Source organism: Sebastes umbrosus, chromosome 9 (genome assembly GCF_015220745.1).
Source record: "Sebastes umbrosus isolate fSebUmb1 chromosome 9, fSebUmb1.pri, whole genome shotgun sequence".
NCBI lineage: Eukaryota > Metazoa > Chordata > Actinopteri > Perciformes > Sebastidae > Sebastes > Sebastes umbrosus.
In genome coordinates this window covers 24788981-24813023 of record NC_051277.1, presented here as the reverse complement: position 1 = coordinate 24813023, position 24043 = coordinate 24788981, and the positions used below count along the sequence as shown (strand labels likewise).

Sequence of the window (24043 nt, the reverse complement as noted above, 5' to 3'; positions counted from 1 at the left end):
AAACTGATTTAGCAGGTGCCAGAGGTCTGCAGAGGAAACAGGTGAAGCCCATTTCTGGATGAGTAGCCTGTACACCTGCACACTGTAGTCAGGTGCCACTGTATACCTGCTGCTCTCTGGGTGCTTTGTTTAAAGTCTTTACAGTCTTTGAAAGTCAATCTGTGTGTTTGCATGCATGTGTGAGCATATAATTATCAACTTTAATTGGAATCATACTGTGATTATATTATCATATTGTATTGTAATTCATTTACATCACAAATGAATGAATTAAAGCAGCTTGTTATTGAAACCATCAAATAAATAACGTGACCGATGTTCAAATATTGTGTCATGTGATGACAACTTCATCCACTGATAGAGATGGTGAGATATCAAAATATCAATATATTCTAATTCAAAAAATCGACAGAGGAAAAAAGTGGTCAATTTAATTATTTGACTGTTCATGTAGTCTTGCATACATTTGCCTAATTCTGATATGCATCAAAACTGATATTGGAAAATAATATTCATATTGACATCATAACATTGATTTTAGCCCCAGTGCATATGTGTTTGGAAGAGCTTGTCTTTAAATATTAAAACTCTATGTGTGTACGTGTATGACAGAAAAACTATAATTAGCGCCTCGTGGTTGTACACCTCCGCCAACCAATCAGTCAATTTGCAGTTTACATCCATGTCTGTCCAAAATGTCATCACTTCATCATCTCATCCTATTAGACATTTGTGTGAAAATTGTCATAATTAGCATATTAACTCTAGAGTTATGGCCAAAATCGTGTTTTGTGAGGTCACAGTGACCTTGACCTTAGGGCTGACCCGAATATTTCTAAGCTTCAATTGTTGCCATTGTCATCGACCTCCAAATCATTATTCGAATGCTTTGTTTTTTGTTTAATAAAATTATAAGTATGTAATAATAAAATATAAATCCCAAAATAGCCATTGAAATAAGGAATAATCCCACAACATTATTCATATTCAACATTAGCTATTATTAGTTATTCTTAGATGAATATCACTGTTTGTGTAGTCTGGCAACAGACAGAGAAACATGTCAGCCTGCTGCGCTGCGCCATGCCGCGAAGCTTTGAATACCTTTGAATATTACTCACCGAAGCTTCGAAGTTCAAAAAATGGTTTTCAGGACAGCCTTACCTCTGACCACCAAATTCTAATCAGTTCATCCTTGAGTCCGAGTGGCATTTGTGTCAAATTTGAAAAATTTCTCTCCAGGCATTCCTGAGATATCACGTTCACGAGAATGGGTCGAATAACCCGAAAACATAATGCCTCCGCATAAAAAAACAGAATCCAGCAGACATGTTTACCACTATGTGTGGGCACTATGTTTGTTTCTAATGCCAGTCAATATTTCAATGTACTTCAATATTTAGAATTGAGCCAAATATTTAAATATTTAGCTGTATTCTATAATTCTCTCTCTCTGTGTCCAATGCATGCACACGCACTTACATACGCATACAATAGCATGGTCCCATACAGTATATATCTATGCAGAAGTTCTACTTACACAAACATACAGCAGCATTCAAAGTTCTCTATACCAGTTCTGTGAGTTCTACGTGTTTACAATAGGTGTATATGTGGTGCTAATTGTGTCGAGACTAGCAAAGGCACCGGGAACCGGGACTGACGACTATCTATCCAAAGGATCACACTCTTTAATTTGTTATCGACTCAGGTTTGTTTTTTTCAGACTGTTCAACTCCTCCAGAATCAAACATTTAAAAATAGTACATGTAGTTAGGCAACCTGAAATATGGTAAGAAAGTCTCCCTAATTTTTAAATTATTTTGGAGTTAATTTGAAGTCCATTAATTATTGTACAAAAAATTTAGTAATGAAGTTAAAAGAAATGAGGCAAAACAAAGCTGCGAATTTACCCGGCAATTAATCTGCAGCCAGTTGCCCTTCTGACACGAAAACTAGCACACACACACAAACACACAAACAGCACTTTCCCTGAGGTTTGTGCTATCTGTCACCATTTCTCTGGGCTTTCTATTTTGGTAGTGAAATCTGCAATAGGGCACACGTGCACATCCATCCACATGTGCGCTCCTGCCCTGAAGGGGAACCCTAGACCCTTAAACTGACACCTGTCAGTCACGCTGGCAAGCTGTACTGACGGGAGCATAACGAGAGACGGTGAGAGGCGTAGCGCGAGCGGAGAGAAGACAGAAGACGAAGCTTGAGAGATGAAGACGAAAGGCGGGAGAGGAGGGGAGATGAAGAGGAGGAGGAGGAGGAGAAGCAAGTGGAGGTGAGACTTCAGAAGCTTGTTAGAGACGCGGCGAGATGAGAGTGGCGCGGCGTGCTGTTTGGTGTTTTAGCACGTCACCGTCTTTTTGATTTGTTAGCATGTGTTTATGATGTTGTTTCTCTGTCTGCCTCTGTCAATCTCTATTATTAGATCCTCAGATCCTCTTCCTGCTGTTTTGACACTCCCGTTGCTCCTGTTTCACACTTCCTCACACACATACAGGCCTCATACACACTCTCGCACCCGTAGACAGACAAAGTAGCATATAGAAAGACAATGACGGTAACGTACACACGCGCTTGCAAATTCGGCAGCCGCACCGCTCGGGGCACACACACGCTGGTTGGGTCTGGTGGGAGTGAAATCTTTCCTCCGGGTGCTTTGAGGCGTGACGTGCATTCAGTATCAGATGTTCTGTTTGGAGGAGCGAGGGGGTGAGATTTCCTCATTCAGAGCAACTAAATAACTAACGAAAGACTTGATCAGGCACACGCACACACCTGGTCCTTTTATCAGGCTGCCGCGCTGCCTCTGATCTCTTCATGCTGGCAGAGACAGCAGTGCAGACGCCTGATCTAAATCTCTGGTCTGTGAAACCATGAGACGAGACTGAAAGGTGGGAGCCGGTGGTTCCCTTCAACACTTCAATATAGAAACTTTTGAAGTGTTGCATTTAACTGAATCGACTTTGATTTAGCAACGTTCTGCATAATCATCAATATGAATGAACAGACAAAATATCCACGATGAATGATCAATGTATAAAGTTTCTTTTTGGAAACTGAAAAAAAACAAAAACAACTTTTGATCTTCTCAACAATCAACACTCAGCGAGATCATACTGCAGGCGAACGATTATCACAATATAGTGCAGGATTAAGAAGCTAATTTTACAAGGTCTGGAAATGCCAGCGACAGAGCGCTCAGTGGCGTTCTCCTGGCCCTGAGACAGACAGAGTGAGAGAGTGGCGGCTGCGGCTGATATCTGCGGCTGCGAGATTAGCTTGGTAATTAACCACAAAGCAATTATCGGCTGGTGGGATGAGAGGCGCGTCTCGGGGAAGGTGTTTCTTGATGTGTTTAATAGGTGTTGAGTAGTTTGATCAGTCGACATAAGTTGTTTCTGATTCGGGAGGCCCGCAGTCCAACAGAGGTTGATCCACGGCTGATACGTGTTTCTGCCGAGAATTCAATTAATTAGGCTGTTGCTTTTGCTTCCTTCCACTTTTCATTAACCTCCATCGACACCTCGGCGGAGCTCCTGCGCAGGTTTTACGACGACGTCAGGATTAACAAGGAAATGGGAAGTTGGCAATAAACAAAGTTGCCAGAGGATGGAGAGAGTCCCTCTGGGAACACCACGCTCTCACACTCAGAGCGGAGATTCAAAGACATCTTCGTGTTGGATCACAAAACGTTAAAATGCTCCAAAAATTTCCAAAATACTTGAACTGATAGACGAGTTGTGAGATCTCAGCAGATAAGCAGTATAAGAGGGTAGAGTTAGAGGGCTTTGGCTAAGTGCTATTGATGAAAATAAGGATGGCTCTCTGGAGGGGTGGGGGGGTGGGGGTTCCAACCACTGTTCTTCAGATCAGAAACAGACTCAATCAATAAATCCAACTCGCTCACAATTCATATAATGGCTGACTGTTTGAGAAGGGGTCTAAAGATTTCAACAGTATCGACAAACTTGTGTAAGATATACATTCTCGCTCATGAAGCCAACTCGTCCTCCCCGATTTGTCCTCACTCCCTCAAGTTTTACTCACACTCTTCCCTGACTTTTTCTCAAATCAATGTATTTTGATGTACACATCTCAACCACACTTCCAAGAGTCCTTTGTCCTACCTGACTCGTCGTCAGACTTGTCATTCTCTGAGTCGGTGAGGGTGAGGGCGGAGTTCTCGCGACTGGACACCCCTGAGCTGCGGCGGGACTTTACCCGCCCTCGTCCGGCCCACAGCTGGATGGCTCGCTCCGGAGACAGCGGCCCCTCAGGGTCCGAGTCAGCGTCGGAGCCGGCGCTGAGGGAGTACCCCCTCTGGAGGAGGCCCAGGTCGGGGCAGTAGGGAACGGCGGCGGGGTGCGGCGGGGGGGTCGGCTCGCATACTCCCAGTTCGGCCAGGGTGAAGTTACCCCCTGCGACGGAGAGAGTGGGGTTACATAGGTAGAGGGTGGGGAGTGATATAAGTAAAAGCAGTAAATGGGAGAACATTCACACAAACAAATGTTCCCACAAGCAAACACACACACACACACACACACACACACACACACACACACGCACACACACACACACACACACACACACACACACGCACACACACACACACACACACGCATCTAGCAAACAAACCCACAATCACACGCAGAGCAGCACACTAATTATGAAACTACGGAGGCGGAGGCTGAAAATTGGTCTTTGTTGCGGCAGGCAGGAGGGGGAGAGATGACACAGCATGAATCAGGCACAAACTACAAACTAGCTGCTGGAAGGAATATGTACTGGCCTGCAGGCCTGTTAAAGCTGGCTTTAGAAGGCCTGCCTCCCTCGCTTTACTGCTATGCATTGGCATTCATGAGGTGTTGATGTGAGATCAAAGAGCTGTTCACTTGAGGCCTCTCAGACTGTAGTGGGGCTGCTTTGCTGCCTTCTGGGTTTGATCATCTCCCCACCTAGCTGCCATCACACTCTGGACCCCAGGCTCGCTGAATATACTGCAGTCTGCTGCAGCACTAACACTCTCGCCCTCAAGACAAACCGACTCGTCACTTCCAAAATAAATATATAAAATTATCCAAATTAAAGCACATCAAAGGAGATCAATAAACAGTGCTGCAGCCCAATTAAATCCAAGCTGAGGAAAAAGCAATTAAGGAAAAAGGCATGCTCAACCAATTTATTCTCTATACTAATTAAAAGAGTATTGTGGATGCAATCGCTCACCATCAGCTGTTGGGGTAAAGGGATCGGGGGAAAAACAGTTGTGATTCACTTCATTAGCAGTTTGGGAGGGAGGGGGGGTGGAGGAAGAGGCGATTGAAGAGAGGATGGCATTGTGGCGGCACGCTGGATGAATCAGTGCGCCGGGAATCACACAGCTGTGTGACTGGGTTAACTGTGACTCATCAGGCGTACGGACGCAATCACAGAGAGAGAGGAATTAAACAGATGAAAATCGTCTGCTGGATCTTCACGACTCCTCTTCATAGCCTCGCCGAAACTCGAGAGTTGTGCTGAAAATAATGGGGAGAGGGAGGGCCTGAGAGGAAACTTAGCCCGGGGAAGTGGCGACAGGCTCTATAGTTCTACTCAGACAAACAGATGGACTGGACTAGCGAGCAGAGGCAAGCCAATAACTCCACAGGTGGATTCGGCATCTCTAGGCTACAGCTTGCCAAGCATCCGACCAGCTACGAAAGACATCAGGGAGTATTACCCATCCTCTTCTTCTTTGCTTCTTTGTCTTTTCCTCCCACTTATAAAGGATGACAAAAGGGAACCTTCTTTACTATACGTGACACTAGGGGCTTTGACAATGTGGTGGTAATTTACACTACAGCACTACTGTATATATGCACAGGATCTAACTCTAGTAGTGAACCCATACCTGAGATGAAGTATCGTAGGAGGACGGGGGAGAACTCCAGGAGGCCTGAGAGAGTAGAGATCAGTGAGCAAATCATCCCGAACTGAACTGCTTGCTAGAAAAGTGTCTACTCCACAATCACAGTTCAGATGATGCTCTATGCAAATCACCCCATCCAACTACAATGGCAACAATTGGGACACAAACACATCTTCTAGTCTAAACAAACACTACATGGAAGCAGTTACACAACATCACAGTGTGTCAGCGTGTGTGTGTGTGTGTGTGTGTGTGTGTGTGTGTGTGTGTGTGTGTGTGTGTTCGCCACACATATCTAATGTTACATCCCACAGGCCACCACTCTGTACAATTAACATGCCATAACCAGTGATTACATATGCAAAATCCAATCACTCCTTATCACCATCAGCGGTAGACGCAGCCCAATGCCGTGGCAATCTACATGTACTCAAAGAAAGATGGATCGGTGCGACGGGTTGAAGCAGACGCGAAAATCCATCTCAGTTATTCCACAAATAGAAAACCAATCGCATGTTACATGATACTATGACAGATGTGGGGGCAAATGCGGTGCTGCATTCTAATCAGATCAATGCCTTCCTCTTGGTGCAACGTCGCTGCCGTTCTTGAGCTCATAATGCGCATTAAATGTGTTTCAAGGCCTGAGCGGCTGCCGCAGCTGCCTTGGGCCACGCACATCTGTGTCTGTTCATTGTGTACATGCTGACATGTAAGTTTGTCTGTCTGTTTATCTGTGCATTCAATGTGAATGTGTTGCATCTCTGAATGAGACTGTGCTATAGGGCGAAAGCAGCGCAGTGTGAATGCTTTTTCACTAATGGAGTGAAAGGCAGAGTGTAAGAAAGAGAGATAATCGAAACCGATGGGAAAAGAAACATGTGATAGTGTGTTAGGGAGTTTCAGCGCGCATGAAAATAAAATACAAGCTGTACAAGAAAAGGCCTTATTCAGTATACGCTGAATCTATTTCAAAGGAAAATATTAATTGAAATAGGAATAACACGAAAAAAAAACATGCACAACATGACCTTGCACAATAAAAAGTGGGTTAATAATGTACAAGTATGTGTGTGTAGATCTCCATTAGACTGAGCGAAAGCGGCATGATATAGAAGGCTTTCTTCACTACTAGAGCGAAGGGAAAAGCAGAAGGAAGGGAAACAAAGGCAGTAAAACGGTGTGAAACGTGTGTAAGTATGTGAGAAAAAGAAAGAGAGAATTGGGGGTACTAGGCGCCAAGTAACACAGTTTACATGACAGAATGCAAGTGTATTTTCCAGCCTGCAGAGAAACAGAATATGAGATGTACAATATGGGACAGTATATGTTAAATCAAATTCAAATGAAAACAGGGCTATACTAAGTGCAATAGAAATAACAAGAGAAAGCGTAACTAACAGTTATGCCTCTGTTAAAGCCAGGTTTAGACCGACTTTGGCCCTGCGTGAAAAAACACAGCAACCTCACAAGTCCTCCAAATGAAACAACAACATACTGTATATCTTTAGTCCGTGCCCTCCAGAATGACACATAGAAGTGTTTTCTAATCTGACCCCCTAATGGCAGGACGACATTTGTCTGTACCTTCTAAAGCCGTAACAAAACCAAAAGATTTGGTTTGGTTTAGGCATAAAAACAATTTGGTTAGATTTGGGGAAATATCTTCGTTCGGGTTGAAGGTGCTAAATACAGGACTGCGAGCATTTCTATTAACTCTTAACGGCTCTCATAATGGCGATGGCGAGCCAACGGCTCGTAGCTAACTGTGCTAACAGCGCTAAAAGTGCAAACAATGGTGAAAGTTCTGCCAGAGCTGACAGTGTTTACCTGAGCGGTAAAGTTACTACAGGTCAATGTTAAAAGAAACCCATGTTGACTGTCTTTAGATAACGGGAAACAAAAAGCGGCCTTCCGTGTTAAAGTCCAATATTTTTCTTATCCTTCTCCCTACGGAGACTTTGTCGCTCTATAACAACTTCATCCGACTTCCTCCTTTGCTCCCATCATATTTAATGCGACTGCTGGAGGCCTTTGTCACTTAAACGTAAGTATGTCGTTTCGGGGAACTTGCTGAAACGACTGACGTTCCCGCCAGATGCTTTGTTACACAGAACCATCTGAGAAGCTTTGATTGGAAACTGTTTGTAAAAGGGCAGGCACTTTCAAAAAAAGACTTGCAGGTGATTGGATGAGCCATCTGTCAATCAAATCCTTACTGAAGCCAGTCGGGAGAAGAGTGAAAACATTTTGTCCACCTAGAAAAGCCTTCAGTGCTGTTTGTTGCTCTTCTTTCAATGAAGAAATATTCTCCGGTTCTGACATAACGGATGCTATTGCAGCATCTACGCTAACCTCTTTAGGAGCCGCCATTGTTGTTTTCAACAGTCGCCTCTCCGTGTTGCGTCACACACACCTAGACCACGCCCGTAGCTGCAGTAGTTCAATATGCTGATTGGTCCGATCAGACACTAACGCATTACTTGAAGTCTGACAAGATGGATTTTTGCATGATCTTGTGACATCACGCAAATCCAGCTGCCGTGAAAGGTAAGGCGCAGATGGCTCTGGCAAAAAAAAAGGCAAGATTGATCGTATTTCACAGTCTCACCGGGAATTGGAGCAACACGCCCCTTCCAATGCAGCCCCTAGCATTTTTTACCCGCGACTAACTACAGACCACACACTGAATCTTACATATTGCCCCTGATTTACAAAGACCCATCATTTGTTTGAAACATCACACGGTTAAAGATGCGGTTCCACTCGTTTCTTAGCTCAGCAGGGACTTTAGTTTCCTGCACCTGCGATGCATCATCATTTGGAGTATTCATGCGCCGCACGTTGTGTCTTGGAAAAATAAGTGACACGGGGGAAAAAGAAGCATCTTGTTGGAAGTCGAATACAATCGTGTGAGTGGGAATGGCATTTGCAGTGATCCATTAAACCACATGTACTTCCCTTGATAAAACTCATTATGGATGTGTGTGGGAGCGAATGTGTGCAACGCTGCAATGCGTGTGTGTGTGTGTGTACGAGTATGAGTGTTTGTGAGTAGACAGCTTTGTGGGATAGAGGGGCCTATCATTAAAAAATCATTTGTGCTTGTTAGCAGTTTGACAGGCAAAGTATAGGCAGCAGGACTCTGCATTATGCTGGTTGCCTTTCCCTCACCCCACCGTGTAATTCTGTACAGGATATAAAACACGCAGGACGTGTGGGCTTCAATGCCTGCAATTACGTTGCTTTTTCCAGATCCGATAGTTTACACTGCAGGCCACCCTTGGACATGCCATTTTGAGCTTTTGAGCGAGCGGCAGTTCCGAACAATTTCTGATTTGCCCTGAAGTGCTGAACTAGTGAACTGATTTCCTCCTGGGTGGAGGATGCATAAAAATCAGGAAGCACATGCAACTGTGCACGGCAGGTTCCTCAGCAATCCCCCGAAATGGCTGAAATTACTGTTAATAACAGTAAAAGCCTTATTTTCTTTGTCACAGCTGAGAACATGCTAAAATGTGCGGCTAATAGCAGCCAAAAATGTGTCATTTTTTAATATTTTCCATTTTCATTTGCATCCAATTCAGAATTCATCTGCGCTGCACTTTAGTATCCCTGAACAAATGAATTTCTCTTTTGTGTTTTCTTTCCTGTGAATTATGAAGCAATAAAATATACATATATATTCCTTCCTAATAATAGAGGCCCTAAGTGAAGAAATCTTTCAACAGACGCAGGTGAAAGAAAGAGACAGGCGAGTCAGGGAAATGATGGAAATGACAAAGTAGAGAGAATATAGTAGTTAGGACCCAACTTTCATGGGTGGCATATTCCTGCTCTCCTGGGATCAAATCCCGACTGAAGTTGATCTCCTGTGTCTCCCATAATCGCGCAGAGGAGGGCTGGATTGTAAAACTGAAGACAAGATGGGGAATAGTAGTTTTTTAAATTAATTACGCACATTTCTCAGTGTCAACCTCACTATTTCAAAACTCTCTGCACAGCTGTCTTCACACGCTGGCAAAATGGAACAGAATCTCATATCCAAAATGCTATAAATTTACCAAAATACTGTAATCTGTACCAGGGTCTGAAATGAACTTTTTTCACTGCCTGCCACTGTGGCAGGCAAGTATTTTTTTGTCTGCCACCAAGAAATTTTATCTGCCACTTTTGAAATCTATGCGCTAAATGAAGGAATACAATTTTAGATCATTCAGTGTTTGATATATTTTACATAAAAAAATATTAAATACATGGTAAATTCCATTGTTTGAATTCCATCGTAGCTTTTTTTCGGGGGGAGGGACGGTACTGTACACTGTACTGTACTGCACTTTGCTATTGTCATCTATAGTGGTTATTTGCATAAAAACACAATTCAAATGATTCTGATTATGTAAATATTTGCTATGATTATAAAAATATCTTGGCAAGCTGCTTAGAGCTAGTGTTAAAAAGTTAAACAGCTCATAATTCCATCTCTAATATCCATTTTATATTGCTGTGAAAACATCTCCTACAAACAACTGTATTTATTAAAGTTTCTAGCGAAAAAAAAATTATTTCACAAGATTACATTTGAACACATCATGATAACGTTGTAATTTACCTTCGCCCAATAGACAATTTTACTGAGCAGAGCTTGAACGCCTCATAATATAACCTCCGTTAACGTAAGTAGCTCCGTTATTTAGCCAAGCAGGACTGTGCTGCCTACCGACTTCTAACAAGTAACGTCACTAACTCACCTCCTGTTGATTTCAACAAGGATTTGTTGTTCAAAGTGTAACTTTATCAGGGAAAAAAAGCTTTTTTTTCTCACCTCCGTGGCTCCGGTCCCAAACAAACTGAAACATGATACGTTGTGTGTATACATCATTGTGCATGCGTAGCTGTCGGAAAGCATCAATAAGAGGAGTTGATAGTCACGGAGGCATGAGATGTCAAGGAATCGAACAACTAGGAACCGGTTCTCTATTCCCATTTCCAGCGTTTTCGGATCAGCGGATGGCCTGGCGATTTCACCTGCCACTGCCAACAATTTACCCGCATTTGGCGAGTGGCGGGTGCTAATTTCAGACCCTGATCTGTACAACTCTTTACTTTAATTGTTTAGTTTTTATGTATTTCATTCAAATGGTTCTTTATTCGTTTTCTTACCTCTTTCCCTCTGTACTGCTGTTACATGTGAATTTCCCCCTGGGGATCAATAAAGTCTTATTTTGCCTTATCTTATCTCGCTGGAGTACAAAAACTCAATTACATACGGTGTGTATAGGACATCTACTGACAATACAGATATAGAGGAATAATAGCAAGCTCTAAGCTCATCGGAGACTACAGTACAGATGGTCTTCCTCTCTGTCATCTTGTCTCCCAAAAAACACACACACGTTCTCCTCTCACTCTCACGGCCACTATTCATCCTCTATCAGACACTTGTCTATCTCTGCCGATGCTTATGTAAATCACCTCTTCCAAAGTGTTCCCCTCTTTGTATAGATAGTAAGGAAATTAGAAACAAAAACGAGTATGTAAACACATGCAAAATGGGCTGCAGATATAGTCCAGGAGACAATTGCTGTAGTTTTGAGCGAGAAAATGCGTGAATTCATGAATTTTGAAAGACATTGAATTCATTTTGTGTCAAAGCAATGAAAAACGATCCACAGTTTAGCTCGCACAGGTTGCTGCTGCGCTTCGCTGTGTGAAAAGGAGAGAAATGTACTTCCTCTGAAGTTGCTAGGGGAGAAAAAAAATAGGGAGTAAAACAGAGAGCGAGGCGAGCCGATGACGAAAAATGGGATCATAAGATGAGGTAGTGAGGAATGATGAAATCCTCGGTCATGGTAAACAGTTTCTGCAGGGGGAGAGAGAGACGGAGAGAAAAAGACGGAGACAGAGCGCAGACAGACGGAGGGGTACTGCGTATACCTCAAAGATAAGCCAACATAGTGGATCTAATGGAAGCAGCGAAGCAGAGAGGCAAGAAAGAGTCGTTCGGCTTTGACTTGAATACATGTTATACAAAGGTCAAGGTTCAAGGTCACAGCTGTCTGTGAGAGTGAGAATGGAGATTTGTTGTGCAGTTGTAATTATCACACACACTATTATTTCTCTCTCACACACACAAACACACAGTGCAGCAGCGGAGAATACTAATAAACATCTTCATAAATCAGGGTTTCCATGGTGATAAGGTGAGGATGAAGCGAATGTTGCACATCAGAAGTGAGAATGTTAATGAACAAAACCTCTACAAATGTTGATAATAAGATCACCATCTTTGCTGTGACATTTTTTTTTACACACAAAATTTTCTCATCTATAATAGGGATGGCATTTCAAGCAAAAATATTATTTGATAATTAGTGGGAATTATTCGATCATTATTCGCAGCTGCTCCGTGAGCAGAGAGAGACAGTGTGTAGAGCCGGCACATTTTCAAATTTAACTCGATGAATTAAGGGTTTATTTTTCCCAAATTGTTGGAACAGTGGAAAGAAGACAGTTTTGGTGATTTTATTTAGTTTCTATAAAGGTTGAATGATGTGTGTTTTATGATGTTCCGCTGCTGAAACTACGGGGCTCAGCGTGGCGCCGCACACACGCGCACACCTGCAGCGATGGAAAAGAGCCAATCTGAACGTGCCACACATGTTTTATCCTGTAACGTTACTACCAGGTGGCGCCTGCAACGGTAAAATATATATTTTGTAAGACTAGATGATAGTCGCATAAGCTATTCTATATTTTATAATTTAATGACTATCTGAAAATTTGGAAATCATGACCCATCCCTAATCTATAAGTAAAAGTCTTTAAATTACACAATTACACTCAAATACCTGCATGTTCATGTACTTATGTTCATATTGGACGATTCTGCAGTTCATAATTTACGTCCAGTGCTAATGTTTAGTGCAGGAAATGCAGGATATTCATGTAGCACATCTGACTTTCATGCATTATACTGTCTTTCAGCACGATATTTTGGTTTTACGGCCGCAACTTTACTGTTTTGGTTCACTGTCATCATTCTCATCAAACTCACAGCTCTAATAAACCTACTGTACACCACTCGCCCAGCACCAAACAGCAGACAGTTTTTATTAGCGACTAGCTGTTGAACATAATGGAGCATTTAGCAGCCAAGGAGCCAGATATTTCCCTCGTGTGAAGACCAAAACAAAGCTGAAGGTGACCAGAAACATTTTGGCCGTTTAAAAAGGTTGTTATTGAACATTCACTGGGGTGTTCGATATTCTTGATAACATACAATTAATTTGCTCAAACATATATTGGACCTCTAGCTATTAAGAACAACAAAAATAATCATATTAATAATAATAAAAAAAGATTATTTTGTGTTTTTTCTGAAACCCAGATGTGCTCTCTAATCAACCTGTAACCCTTTATTCAGAGTATTAAAGGGTTTTAGGGTATTACAGTAAAAGTCTTTCTTTTCTATTAGGCTAAACATCTTATCTCAGTCATCACTCTCATGGCCATCAGATAAACTGCCTCATCCCTCAAAAAGGAGATTATTCTTTGACTTATTTGCTGGGATTAAAAACAAAGTGGTTTGTAGCAGACGATGCTGTCAAGATTAAAATGTTTTATCTTGACATCTGGAAACTAAACATGTGCATTTTGCTTTAATAAGTAAACAAAGCATTAGCACACATACCACCACTTCAAACACCAACACATTCATGCATCTTAACGGGCATGTCAGGAATCAAGGTAAGGTTTGTTTGAAAAAATAAATAAAAAAAACTCATGTTGCGCAGGGAAACAATGAAGTAATTGTGTGATCAAATTTGAATGTGGGTGTTAAATTATTAAGTGTTTCGTTAAACGGTGCTGTTACATCTTCTTTTCAACTTTTGTTGTCTCCCAGAGTGCTTCTTGCTGTACATAGTGAGTGAGTGGCAGTAGCAGAGATATGTTCAACATTACCTTCACCGTGTGACTGACATGTCGTGACAGAATGACAGGGCACACTGACATTCAGCCTCGTAGGGCTTGGTGTTGATGATCATAAGTCCGTTCCTCCACTCCCCCCCACACATACACACACGTGCATACACGCAAACATATCCCATTGCATGTGGCATGTCATTAACGCCACCATTAGCAGCGCAGTAACGACCTAACAGATACTGTATGCCCAAATGGGAGAGTCATGGTCAAACACTTCCCACACCTCCCAGATGACATCCATTCTTTTGGCTCCCGCCTGAGCCACAGGGGCCCTTGCACCTCCTAATGAGGAGCCCGAAATAGGTGTGACAAATGTCATCCATCCCTGGGCTAGTTCTTCTCCTGCCCAGAGGACAGCAGTCTGGGGGGCTTTCTCACTCCTGAGTTTTGTGCATCCTTGATTCTTTCCTCGCCTTCTGTCCTCGTGTCTTAGTCCTGCCCACGGGAGATGCGAGCGGAGGAGGCGAGGACGAGACGCGAGGAGAGAGGAGTCGAGGCACCAGGCATTTAACAAATGAGACATCCTCGCCTCGGAGATTTTAAAGCGACGTCAGTGTGGCGCAGCTGCATCAGCTGTCCATTGTTTTGTTAAAGGGCTGTATTTTATGGTCTCTGTCAGATCAGATGAGTATAACAAGGTTCGTGACAACTTACATATTTACTATTATTTCAATTCACAACGTAGCATGTCACAAGAACGTACCGATGTTATAACGTATATATATTATAATATATTATATCATATTTAACAGACACATATATACATAACCTCTATATATTTTATTGTGTGACGCACAAGGAATACAAATGTTTGTAGGAAAAATGCTGTACAAATAAAGAGCGACATATATTAAATGATTGAGTGGTATTTATTATATACACACACAGTCCTAGTCTATTTATATGACAACGTGAAATACAACAAATTAGTGCTGAATGCAAGAGGATGTTGTTATTGATGTGCTAATTTGCCGTCAGCAGCTGTTTGCTCTTGTAAACATCATGTCATGATTATAGCAGATGAATTTGGTGTCGCCTATATCCAACGCTAAAAACTAAGTAATATCAAGGTGTAGTGTCATTAAGGAACGCGGTTAGAAAAGCACCTTACGAGGCACTACAGAAACGGTGAAGTGCAGAAAGTCTGATAGTGCATTTGATCGTCTTAATAACTGCAACTTATGAATATAAAAAGGAACAGTTACATTTGTAGAGTCCTGTCATGGTTTTAAATTATTCCAGCTGTGTGTTTCACAACTTTCATATGTCACAGGTGCCGTAAAGACTTACGCAAAGGATACACCGGGGAAATTTCACGTCCATAAAGCCAAGTTCTTGAGATCATGTCCATCATTTGAACCCTTCAGGATTGAATTTAGAAAGTACTATGAGTCTATCCAAATTATAAACCAAGGCATATTGAAGGAGGCTGGGACAAGGGCGGACACGGGTCTTGGGGTATTGGGTATAACACATGCGCAGTGTAACCGAAGCTGCAGTCGTGCTTTGCGTTTGGCTCAATTCGGCGAGTGCAAACCAGATTTTACTGCATTTACTGCACGTGTTGTACCCCAAAGATATGACGCGTTGATGACGCGTGACCTAGCCTCTTTCAATAGACCTTGTTATTAACAATACAAAATGTGTTCATATAATTAATTTTCTACAGAAAGAGAAATGTGATTTAGTGTTTACCTTCTCTGTTAAGTTATTATTTATATAATTTATAGTATTTATTATTACTTTTTTATTTTATTATTATTACTATATTATGTTTTCAGAGTTTCCTATAATGACCATAAGTCCTGGAGTCATGGAGTCATGTCTGTTTTGGTACCTGTATATACTGTATATATCAGTATGATGCCTAATGTTCTATGTTTTGTCATATTGTCACACATTGTAATTAATGATTTCTACAAAAAGAAATGTGATAAAAATGATACACCGGTGTATCCTCGCTTATAGCTCCTCCGGCAAGCCTCCTCGCTCCACGATATTTGATTTAGGATTGATTTCTGGGTCACAAGCCAGAGGAAAAGAGGAGCTAGGAGACGATGAGACACAAAATCGAGAAATGAGAAAAACCCTGGGTTGGACAGGACGTGACAGGACGTGACAGGACGTGACAGGACGTGGCACGACACCATGCACTCTGGAGGAGGTTCTGTCACTGAGAGGTGTAGCGCAAAGCCGTGACACACCTCTCATCCATGTGTAGGAGGCTGAAGTTGACCAGCCTGGGAGACATGCCTCACTGTTGCTTATAACACTGGAATACTCCACTTACATCTACTGAAGGAATTCATTTTGAAATTAAAGTATTTTCAGGAATGCTGAAAACTTAATATGGCATATACTACCCAAGACACGAATATATATACATATTTAGTATGGATTTGGACAGGGAGATGGGATAGGAGTTAAAAAATGTTCACTGCTGAGAGGTAGAGACCCCAACATTTGAATAAATGCAGACACTGTACAATTGCCTATTGACTAGAATGAACATGCAGTGCAGTGTGAGGCGTATATCAATAGGGAGTATGCAATGCGGAGCTTAGGTATATATGGATCTTTTGCAGTATTCAATCAGAAATACTGATATATTACATACTATGAATGTGTTTTAGAATGAGTTGATATTCTGAATAACATATTAAAAGGGACTGTTTGTAACTTCTCACACGTATAAATCTACGTTGGTTTTCCTATGCGCGCTCACGTGTGGCTACGTTGTTCAGACAAGACTCCAACACAAACTACACGGAAGCACCAAAACCGCAGAGTTATATCTAGTGAAGCCCGTCTTGCAAAAGTGTTGGCGGCCGTCATGGTACGCGGTGGAGATCGTAGCTTTGGTCTCCAGGACCGGAGTCTCTGCTGTACTCTGCTCCTCTGCCTGCTTGCCTTCAGTCACACACCGCGCTCGTTCTCGCTCCACCTCACGTGCATGCGCGCACACTACACACTGCAGAAGAGACGGGGCTCCGCAGCGAGAAACGTTATCGTCTCCGACCGGGTGCCAGTGTCTCCCCTGTTCCCTCCGGCTGCGGTCGGGAGGCTGAAGCAGGAAAAGCCAACACCAGGATCAGCAGTGATTCATGGAGAGACTTTCGTCTGGTCAGCTAACATTACTGCCAAGCAGGTGAAATATAGAGTGATATTGTGGTTTTAGCTGACGTGTGTCGCCTCACTGTTTTGAACGATGCTCGTTCATGTCTATTTAGAGCGAGCACAAGCGCGAGACCAACGCTGACTTTCGTTGACTTAACGGCCACAGGTGTCGCTGTTAACATCATTTCTGATTCTTACAAACAGCCCCTTTAAATGGCATGTATGATAATGAAATGATCAGTGGAGGAAAAGACACTCTTGTGGCATTCTTTGTGATTTCTGTACCACCACATCGTCTGCTAACATCGGCTAACGCTGGTTACTCTTATACACCTGTGACGTCAGTTACTGAATTATAATACTAATTAATACTAAAAAATATTATATGTCCACTTTGCTTGTCTCTGTTACTCACATACGTTGTCCTTTGTTGTTATCTTGGTCCAACTGAGTCTGATTTATTCCACCAGTAACGTTACACCGCCTGAGTCACCAACTAGCTTGTAGCAGGAGCAGTTCACGGTGAAAACAACGCGTCGTCGTATCACGCAGTGTGCTCGCTAGTCTCCGGCAAAACGTAAAAAACTTGCAGACCACTAACCTGTTAGCACCAGTGTACTGCTGGTTACTCTTAGCGTTAAGTATAAACTTGTAATTACTACATTAAATGTACTTTCGGGACGTGTACGCAGGAGAACGGCGACATTAGTCTACTTTAATGTTCATCTCCACAGTCGGACAACTGAACACTGTAGTGATGTGTCGGTGGCGAACGAGCCGGTTCTTTAAGCCGGCTCTTTTAAGTGAACGATAAGAGGCTCCCGTCCGAAAGCCTTTTTTTTTTCTTTCTTTAATTAGTCAAGACAGAATGATAGGACGATCTTCTCCGCGCCACGGGCACTCCATGGACTGACTCTGACTGAATGTTGTGTTAATGATGTCCGTGCAACCAATCAGGTGATGACAAACAAGGATCATACCATCAAGCAGGGAGGGGCGGGGCGCTGACGGTCTACAGGTACAGAGCAGGAGGGAGAGCAGGAGAGAAAGAGAGAGAGGAGTGCGGTGCGGTGCGGTGCGGTGCGGTGCGGTGCGCGAATAGCAGAAAAGATGAGTGACAGTCGGAAACGAAGCCGCATGTAAAATTACTGTATTCTGGAAATATAAGGTTTAGTATAATTATATTGAATAATTTAAGTGATATATATGCGCACATACTAATCAAAGGTAAAAACAGCTTAAGCTAAATTTGGCTGATTTATAAAAGGCAGAAGTGGTAAAATGAAGAGCCGTTTGGGAGCCGAAAGAGCCGGCTCTTCTTGGTGAGCTGAGCCAAATGATCTGGCTCACTAAAAAGAGCCGGAATTCCCATCACTAGAACACTGACAACAAACGTGACACATGAACTCATCATCATATCACTCCGCCAACCTTAACTATTAATATTACAGTCAAGGTGCACCATGTTATATAGATCCCTATCTAACAACATAACAGAATAGAATAACAGAATAAAAGTATTTTAATGAACCTGATAAGGTAAAACTAAATAAATATTCACAATGATAAATGTCATCTTACACTTATACATGTATGGAATTCTTCCATCTTCTCATGTCTACCATTTCTCCCTGACTCTATAGCATCATTCGTCATGTGTCTTCATCTGCATGGTAATCCTATAGTGATTGAAGTTTATTTACACATGCAGCAGCTGGAAAGCAAATCATTTGCATTCGGTATCATTTTTTGTCACTAAAGCAAGGACGGAACTGGCGTCAAAACATAAACGTGTGTAAGAAATGTGTCATACATCCGCTCACACAAACACGTACACTCACATTTAAATTATGTGGCTGGGGAACATGTTTAATTACAGCCTGGAAAGCAAGTGACTCGACTGAGAAAAAAAAAAAAAAACACTTGATAACACTGACATTTACAATCTGCCTCATTTATCAAAAGCTGCCAAAGCAGAGTCAAAGAGGGTCATTACATTGTAAACATAGATTAACTCAACTCTCACAGAACCCACACAACATTGTCTGATAAATGATTTTTATTCCAAGAAAATTGCAGATGTCAGCATGCATTTCCCTGGACTCTGCCAATTAATTGTCTTGTTTGTTACCTGATATTTATGTGTGTGTGTGTGTGTGTGGCACCTGTATGTGTGCGAATGAGAGCCAGCATCAGTGCTAAATAGCTGGCACCCTCAGCATGCATTTCCCCGGCCTCTTCCTATTATTTGTCTCATTTGTTACCCAGCGTTTGCATGTGGGCATGCACCTGTGCCAGCATCGGTGTTATCACTTTCATAGAGCTTAACAGTCAGGTCCCGGAAGTGAAAATCCCATTCATATTCTGAATCGAGGATTTTGATTGTAGCCATAATATCTTAACCATCCAAGGTTGACTTACCAAGAGCTACGAGATTGTGAAACGGTAGTATTTGCTCCTGTAGAAGCAACAAGTCTGTATAATATCACCCTTGTTTTAAGAAAAAACATGTTTTATTTCATGGAGAAGTACTACACGACCCACAATCCTAAGTGAAACAGTGACATCTCTGATTGGTGGAGCTTGTAGTTACCACAAAAATGTTAACTGCACCCGCGTACGGCTGGTGAGGGTACGTGCTCATACGTGCTGCTTCATGGGCTGCTTACGGATTTCAAATTGTACCAACATGGCGACATGTTTGGAAAAATGTTCTTATATTACAAAAATAGTTCACCAAAATGTGTTTCTGAAAACATTTGAGGCGAGAAATAAGGCATGCAGTTGCTCAATATGTCTCTGATTTTAGATTGATAACAGTAAGTTGTTTGTTAAGTAACTTTTTCAGGAGTTTCCAGTGGCGGGGAGTCACCTTTCACAATGCTTTATGGGATGAGAAGTTCCTTCACTCTTAAAATAATTATGTACACAGTCTTGTACCTTTGTATAGAATTCTTCCATCTTCTCATGTCTACCATTTCTCCCTGAATCTATAGCAATCATTCGTCATGTGTCTCCATCTGCATGGTAATCCTATAGTGATTGAAGTTTATTTACACATGCAGCAGCTGGAAAGCAAATCATTTGCATTCGGTATCTCTTGTACCTTTGCCTTTTTTTCCATTTTCCAATTTGTTTTTGCTCTGAATTAAATGTTTTATGGTCTCAATTCATCTCGTAGTTGGCTGGTTTAGTTCAACGCTTAAAACTGAACTAGGGCACCGTTTTAGAGCGGTTAGTACGATTACTTTGCTTAGCGTCGCCAGCTTTATCATCCTTAACTTGCAAAAAAAAAAAAAAATGTTTTTAAGCTTAAAAAAAAAACTGTTAATGAGTTTTAATAATTTTTCAGTTGAGAAGAGAAAGTTAACCATTTAGATTCACAATAGAAATTTACGTCAACGTACAAAAAGCAGTGTATTTGTAATTATTCTCACTGTCAGAGGGGGTATACACAGGTCTGCACTGCATGTTTAACCAAGGGGTATTAAATTATTATTATTATTATTATTATTATTATTAATAATAATAATAATAATAATAATAATAGTAATACAAATAATAATAATAAAAATAATAATAAATTAAATTTATTGAACTAAATGAACTAATATTTATAAAAAAAAATTGGCATTGAGAGTAATTACAAAAACACTGTCCTTGTGTGCTTTTGAATGCCGAATCCGACTGGCCACGGTGTGCTGATATGCTTCGGTACTTTTGTGGTTCCTCATAGCGGAGCCATCTACACCAAGAGACACTACAAGTAATTACTACTAAGTAATTAGAAATATCCTCATATGTGATTTCCAGTCATTTTCATATGTCGTCCTCCCTGTCACTGAGGCTGATGGATGTGGTACTGTAAACCCATCCGATCGCCGCAGTGTCGCTGCTGAATGTTCCCAAATATCATTCATTGTTTACAATGCTACTGGCTCTAAATCTGAAGAACGAAGTGTACAAAATGGGCAGGATTTGACAAACTAAGCTGAGGTATACTCTGGTTTGAGTGGATAATGTTATAGAGTGAATCCCAAGGGCACATCAGGTTCTGACAGACCTATATTTAGTGCCAGTCATTCTACTTAGTCCGAAAACAACTATTAATCACTCTCTCTCTCATTCAAGTACACACAGATTTTACAGACACACCCATGATGCAGGGAAAAGAGCTAATGTAAGTCTGTAAAGTGGGCCCTTTTGACATGTACAGTAGCCTGAGTGTGTGTCTACGAGTGCCAAAAGCTGGACCAGATGTTACTTGGAGTTAAGCCCCCCCATTAAAGACCTCCTTGCATGTGTAGGGGCCACGCATTCAAACCCACAGGAGCAGTTTCCTGTCTATAAAGGAGCGAATATGAGGACGGGGTGGGTGGGAGTGCGTTGAGGATTGGAGGAGCGGAGTGGAGTCGTCCCCAGGATATTCTTCAGCGGCTCCTCTGCTCTGCTGCTGCAGCTACGGGATGCTTTTGAGTGTCAGCAGCTGGCAGAGGCGCAGAATGCCAGGGAGAAGACAAAGATAAAGAGGGATCGGAGGAAGAGGGGAGGGATCGCATTTAATCTCACCATTTATTTTTAATAGCATGCAGCTGCTTTGTTCTCTCTTTGATCATCAGCAGTCCAGGTTGACTGTAACCCAATCGAACGCACGGACACACACAGGCACGTGTGCATGCATGAACACAAAGAAGCATATTTATCTTACCTACAGTATGTGGATTTTTGCATATCTTTACCCACAACTTTGTGTGTCCAAATCCCTATGCACTGCGGTCCTTGTCAGTGGAGGGCTGCAGACACACTTGTGCTACTTCTGTGCTACTTCTGTGACACATGGTGCCACCAGCCGCTGCAAGCAATAAGCGTCACCAGGAGGCTTAACACGTGGTGGGTACACACTATTCCCCTAATTCAACCATTCACCATTGTGCAGGAGCCCTGACTCAGCGGAGGAAATAGTTAGTGAAGCAACAAGGACAAACCCCATCACTGGCTTCCCACTAGCGAACACAGCCAGTTGTGCTCATTGAACTACCATTACCTATCATGGATGTATAAAGAGAACTGGATACAGCGTTGGAGGGGGGCTCCCGTTCCCTCCTATGAGAGTTGCTCGGTGGCGCATGAAGCCAAAATGGTTTGACTGCCGAGTGATACAGTAGCCAGATCATCTGGCGATCTTCCGCATCCATTGGGCCCAAAGAGCAGGCGCAGTAGCATTTCCTTTAACCCCGCCTCCCAACCCTCGGACTGGGGCTCATTCACATGAACAGAGGAAAGAAAATGACTCTGGATTCGGCTATTAGTGCATTTTACAACTTTTAGGACATAAGGATTTAAATAAGGGCTATTCAAGTGTTCATACTAGGAAGTTGATTTATCTAAAAATAAATCATCCGCTGATTTACAGCAGTCTCTTTCCCAATGTAAGTTTAGGGGAAAAAGTATTTTTGAGCCCAATGGCATCACGTGATGGACACAGAAGTTGTAGTACCGCCATTTGGCCACTACGAAAAATGTGCTTCAAAGCCCGGCGCACTTCCTTTGGGTTTGCTACCCATAGACGGTATATATAAATGGACGAAGCATCTCCACTCCCTTCCACTGTATTTTTACATCATTTTGCGGTATCGAGGTCCCGCCCACACACCTGCCAGAGCCAATCATGAGCTGAGCATGGCCGCAGCTTGTTGGCGTGAGCCACCTAGCTGCTACGTTAGCACCATGGTGGCTGTTTGGCTCCAAAGACACAACAACTAACCATAATATCTCTATAACTACATTTCTGATCAAATTGGCACGTGTTCTATTACACAGACTCATGACGGTTATGGAAAGTTAAAGTTACATCTCCTCTCTTGTATAATTCCCGAGCCTCCGGCTGTGACTACTTCACTCAGAGCAGCTGTCAATCATGCCGTCTCACCCCCTTTATCTAGCATCAAATAACTGAATAAAACCAAACTTATCAGAAAAATAAACACTTGAACATAAACCAGCGTGATAACAACTACCTAAAATGACAGAAACTATCTTTGGGAAAAATGTATTTGACGTGTACTTTGACGTTTTAGTTTGGCCCATGTCCCATCCGCTAACATGGAGGGGGCGGGATTTATGACCTATACTGCAGCCGGCTACCAGGAGGCGATTTAGATGTTTTGGCTTCACTTTTGGGGAGCTGTCATGTCATACAGTCTATGATATGTACGCTAACTATGTAACAGTCAGCAGCTGGTTAGCTTAGCTTAGTATAAAACCGAAAATAGGGAGAAACAGCTAGCCTCGTTCTGTTGTTTTTACACTTTTTGTATGGAAACACAATGTGACATGTTAATTAAAGAGCAATAGAGGTGCTCGATGGCGCAATCTTTTTGCATACATACTGTATATCAGTGTGATAAGGACTACAAATTAACAGAAACCATCTTTGGCGGGATTTATGACCTATACTGCAGCCAGCCACCAGGGGGCGATCAAGATGTTTTGGCTTCACTTTTGGGGAGCTGTCATGTCGTCCATCTTTATATACAGTCGATGACCACTACCAGGAATCAAACCCTGAGTCTCTGCAATGGTGGTAGATCATTTTATTCCTGTACTCACCTGGGAACCAACACAGTTTGTCTTAATGGAGTTAAGTCTGCAATGGTAGTTTGCAGTGATTTGAAGTGGTCAAGGGGCTGGAGAAATCACATTTATATCCTTGTAATGCAGGTTCCTCTCACCCTGGAGGGTTAGGGTCAGTCCCTGAATCATGCTGAAGAGGGCACATAATGACAGGCTGCTGGAAGTCTTCTCTCCTCAAAGAATGGAGAGGACACAGGAAGCACAGGATGCCTCTCTAGCACACAGCCTCCTCCCGACCACCCATTTTCCTTGCCATTCGGTCTTGAATAGAGGCAGCGGAGGCAATCATGCCAGGATGCGAGTGGCAGAGTTTGGCAGAGTTTTTGGACAAAGCAATCATTGGCTACTGTAGTCATTTGTCACATCAAAGTCGACGGA

At 42.3% G+C, this 24043-nt stretch overlaps 1 protein-coding gene across 11 annotated transcripts in view; it reads right to left on the bottom strand.

The window, feature by feature from the left end:
- The window catches only part of tenm2 (teneurin transmembrane protein 2), a 246709-nt gene that overhangs the window by 147604 nt on the left and 75062 nt on the right, over window positions 1–24043 (bottom strand). For 7 of the 11 annotated variants that reach the window (XM_037779456.1, XM_037779451.1, XM_037779450.1 and 4 more), the window contains exons 3-5: window positions 5909–5953; window positions 5738–5776; window positions 4146–4436 (exon numbers count right to left, since the gene is read on the bottom strand). In XM_037779456.1, coding sequence (XP_037635384.1) covers window positions 4146–4436; window positions 5738–5776; window positions 5909–5953 — 375 coding nt within the window. The remainder of the gene's footprint in view (window positions 1–4145; window positions 4437–5737; window positions 5777–5908; window positions 5954–24043) is intronic. The other 4 variants (XM_037779453.1, XM_037779454.1, XM_037779455.1 and 1 more) reach the window with 2 other exon arrangements.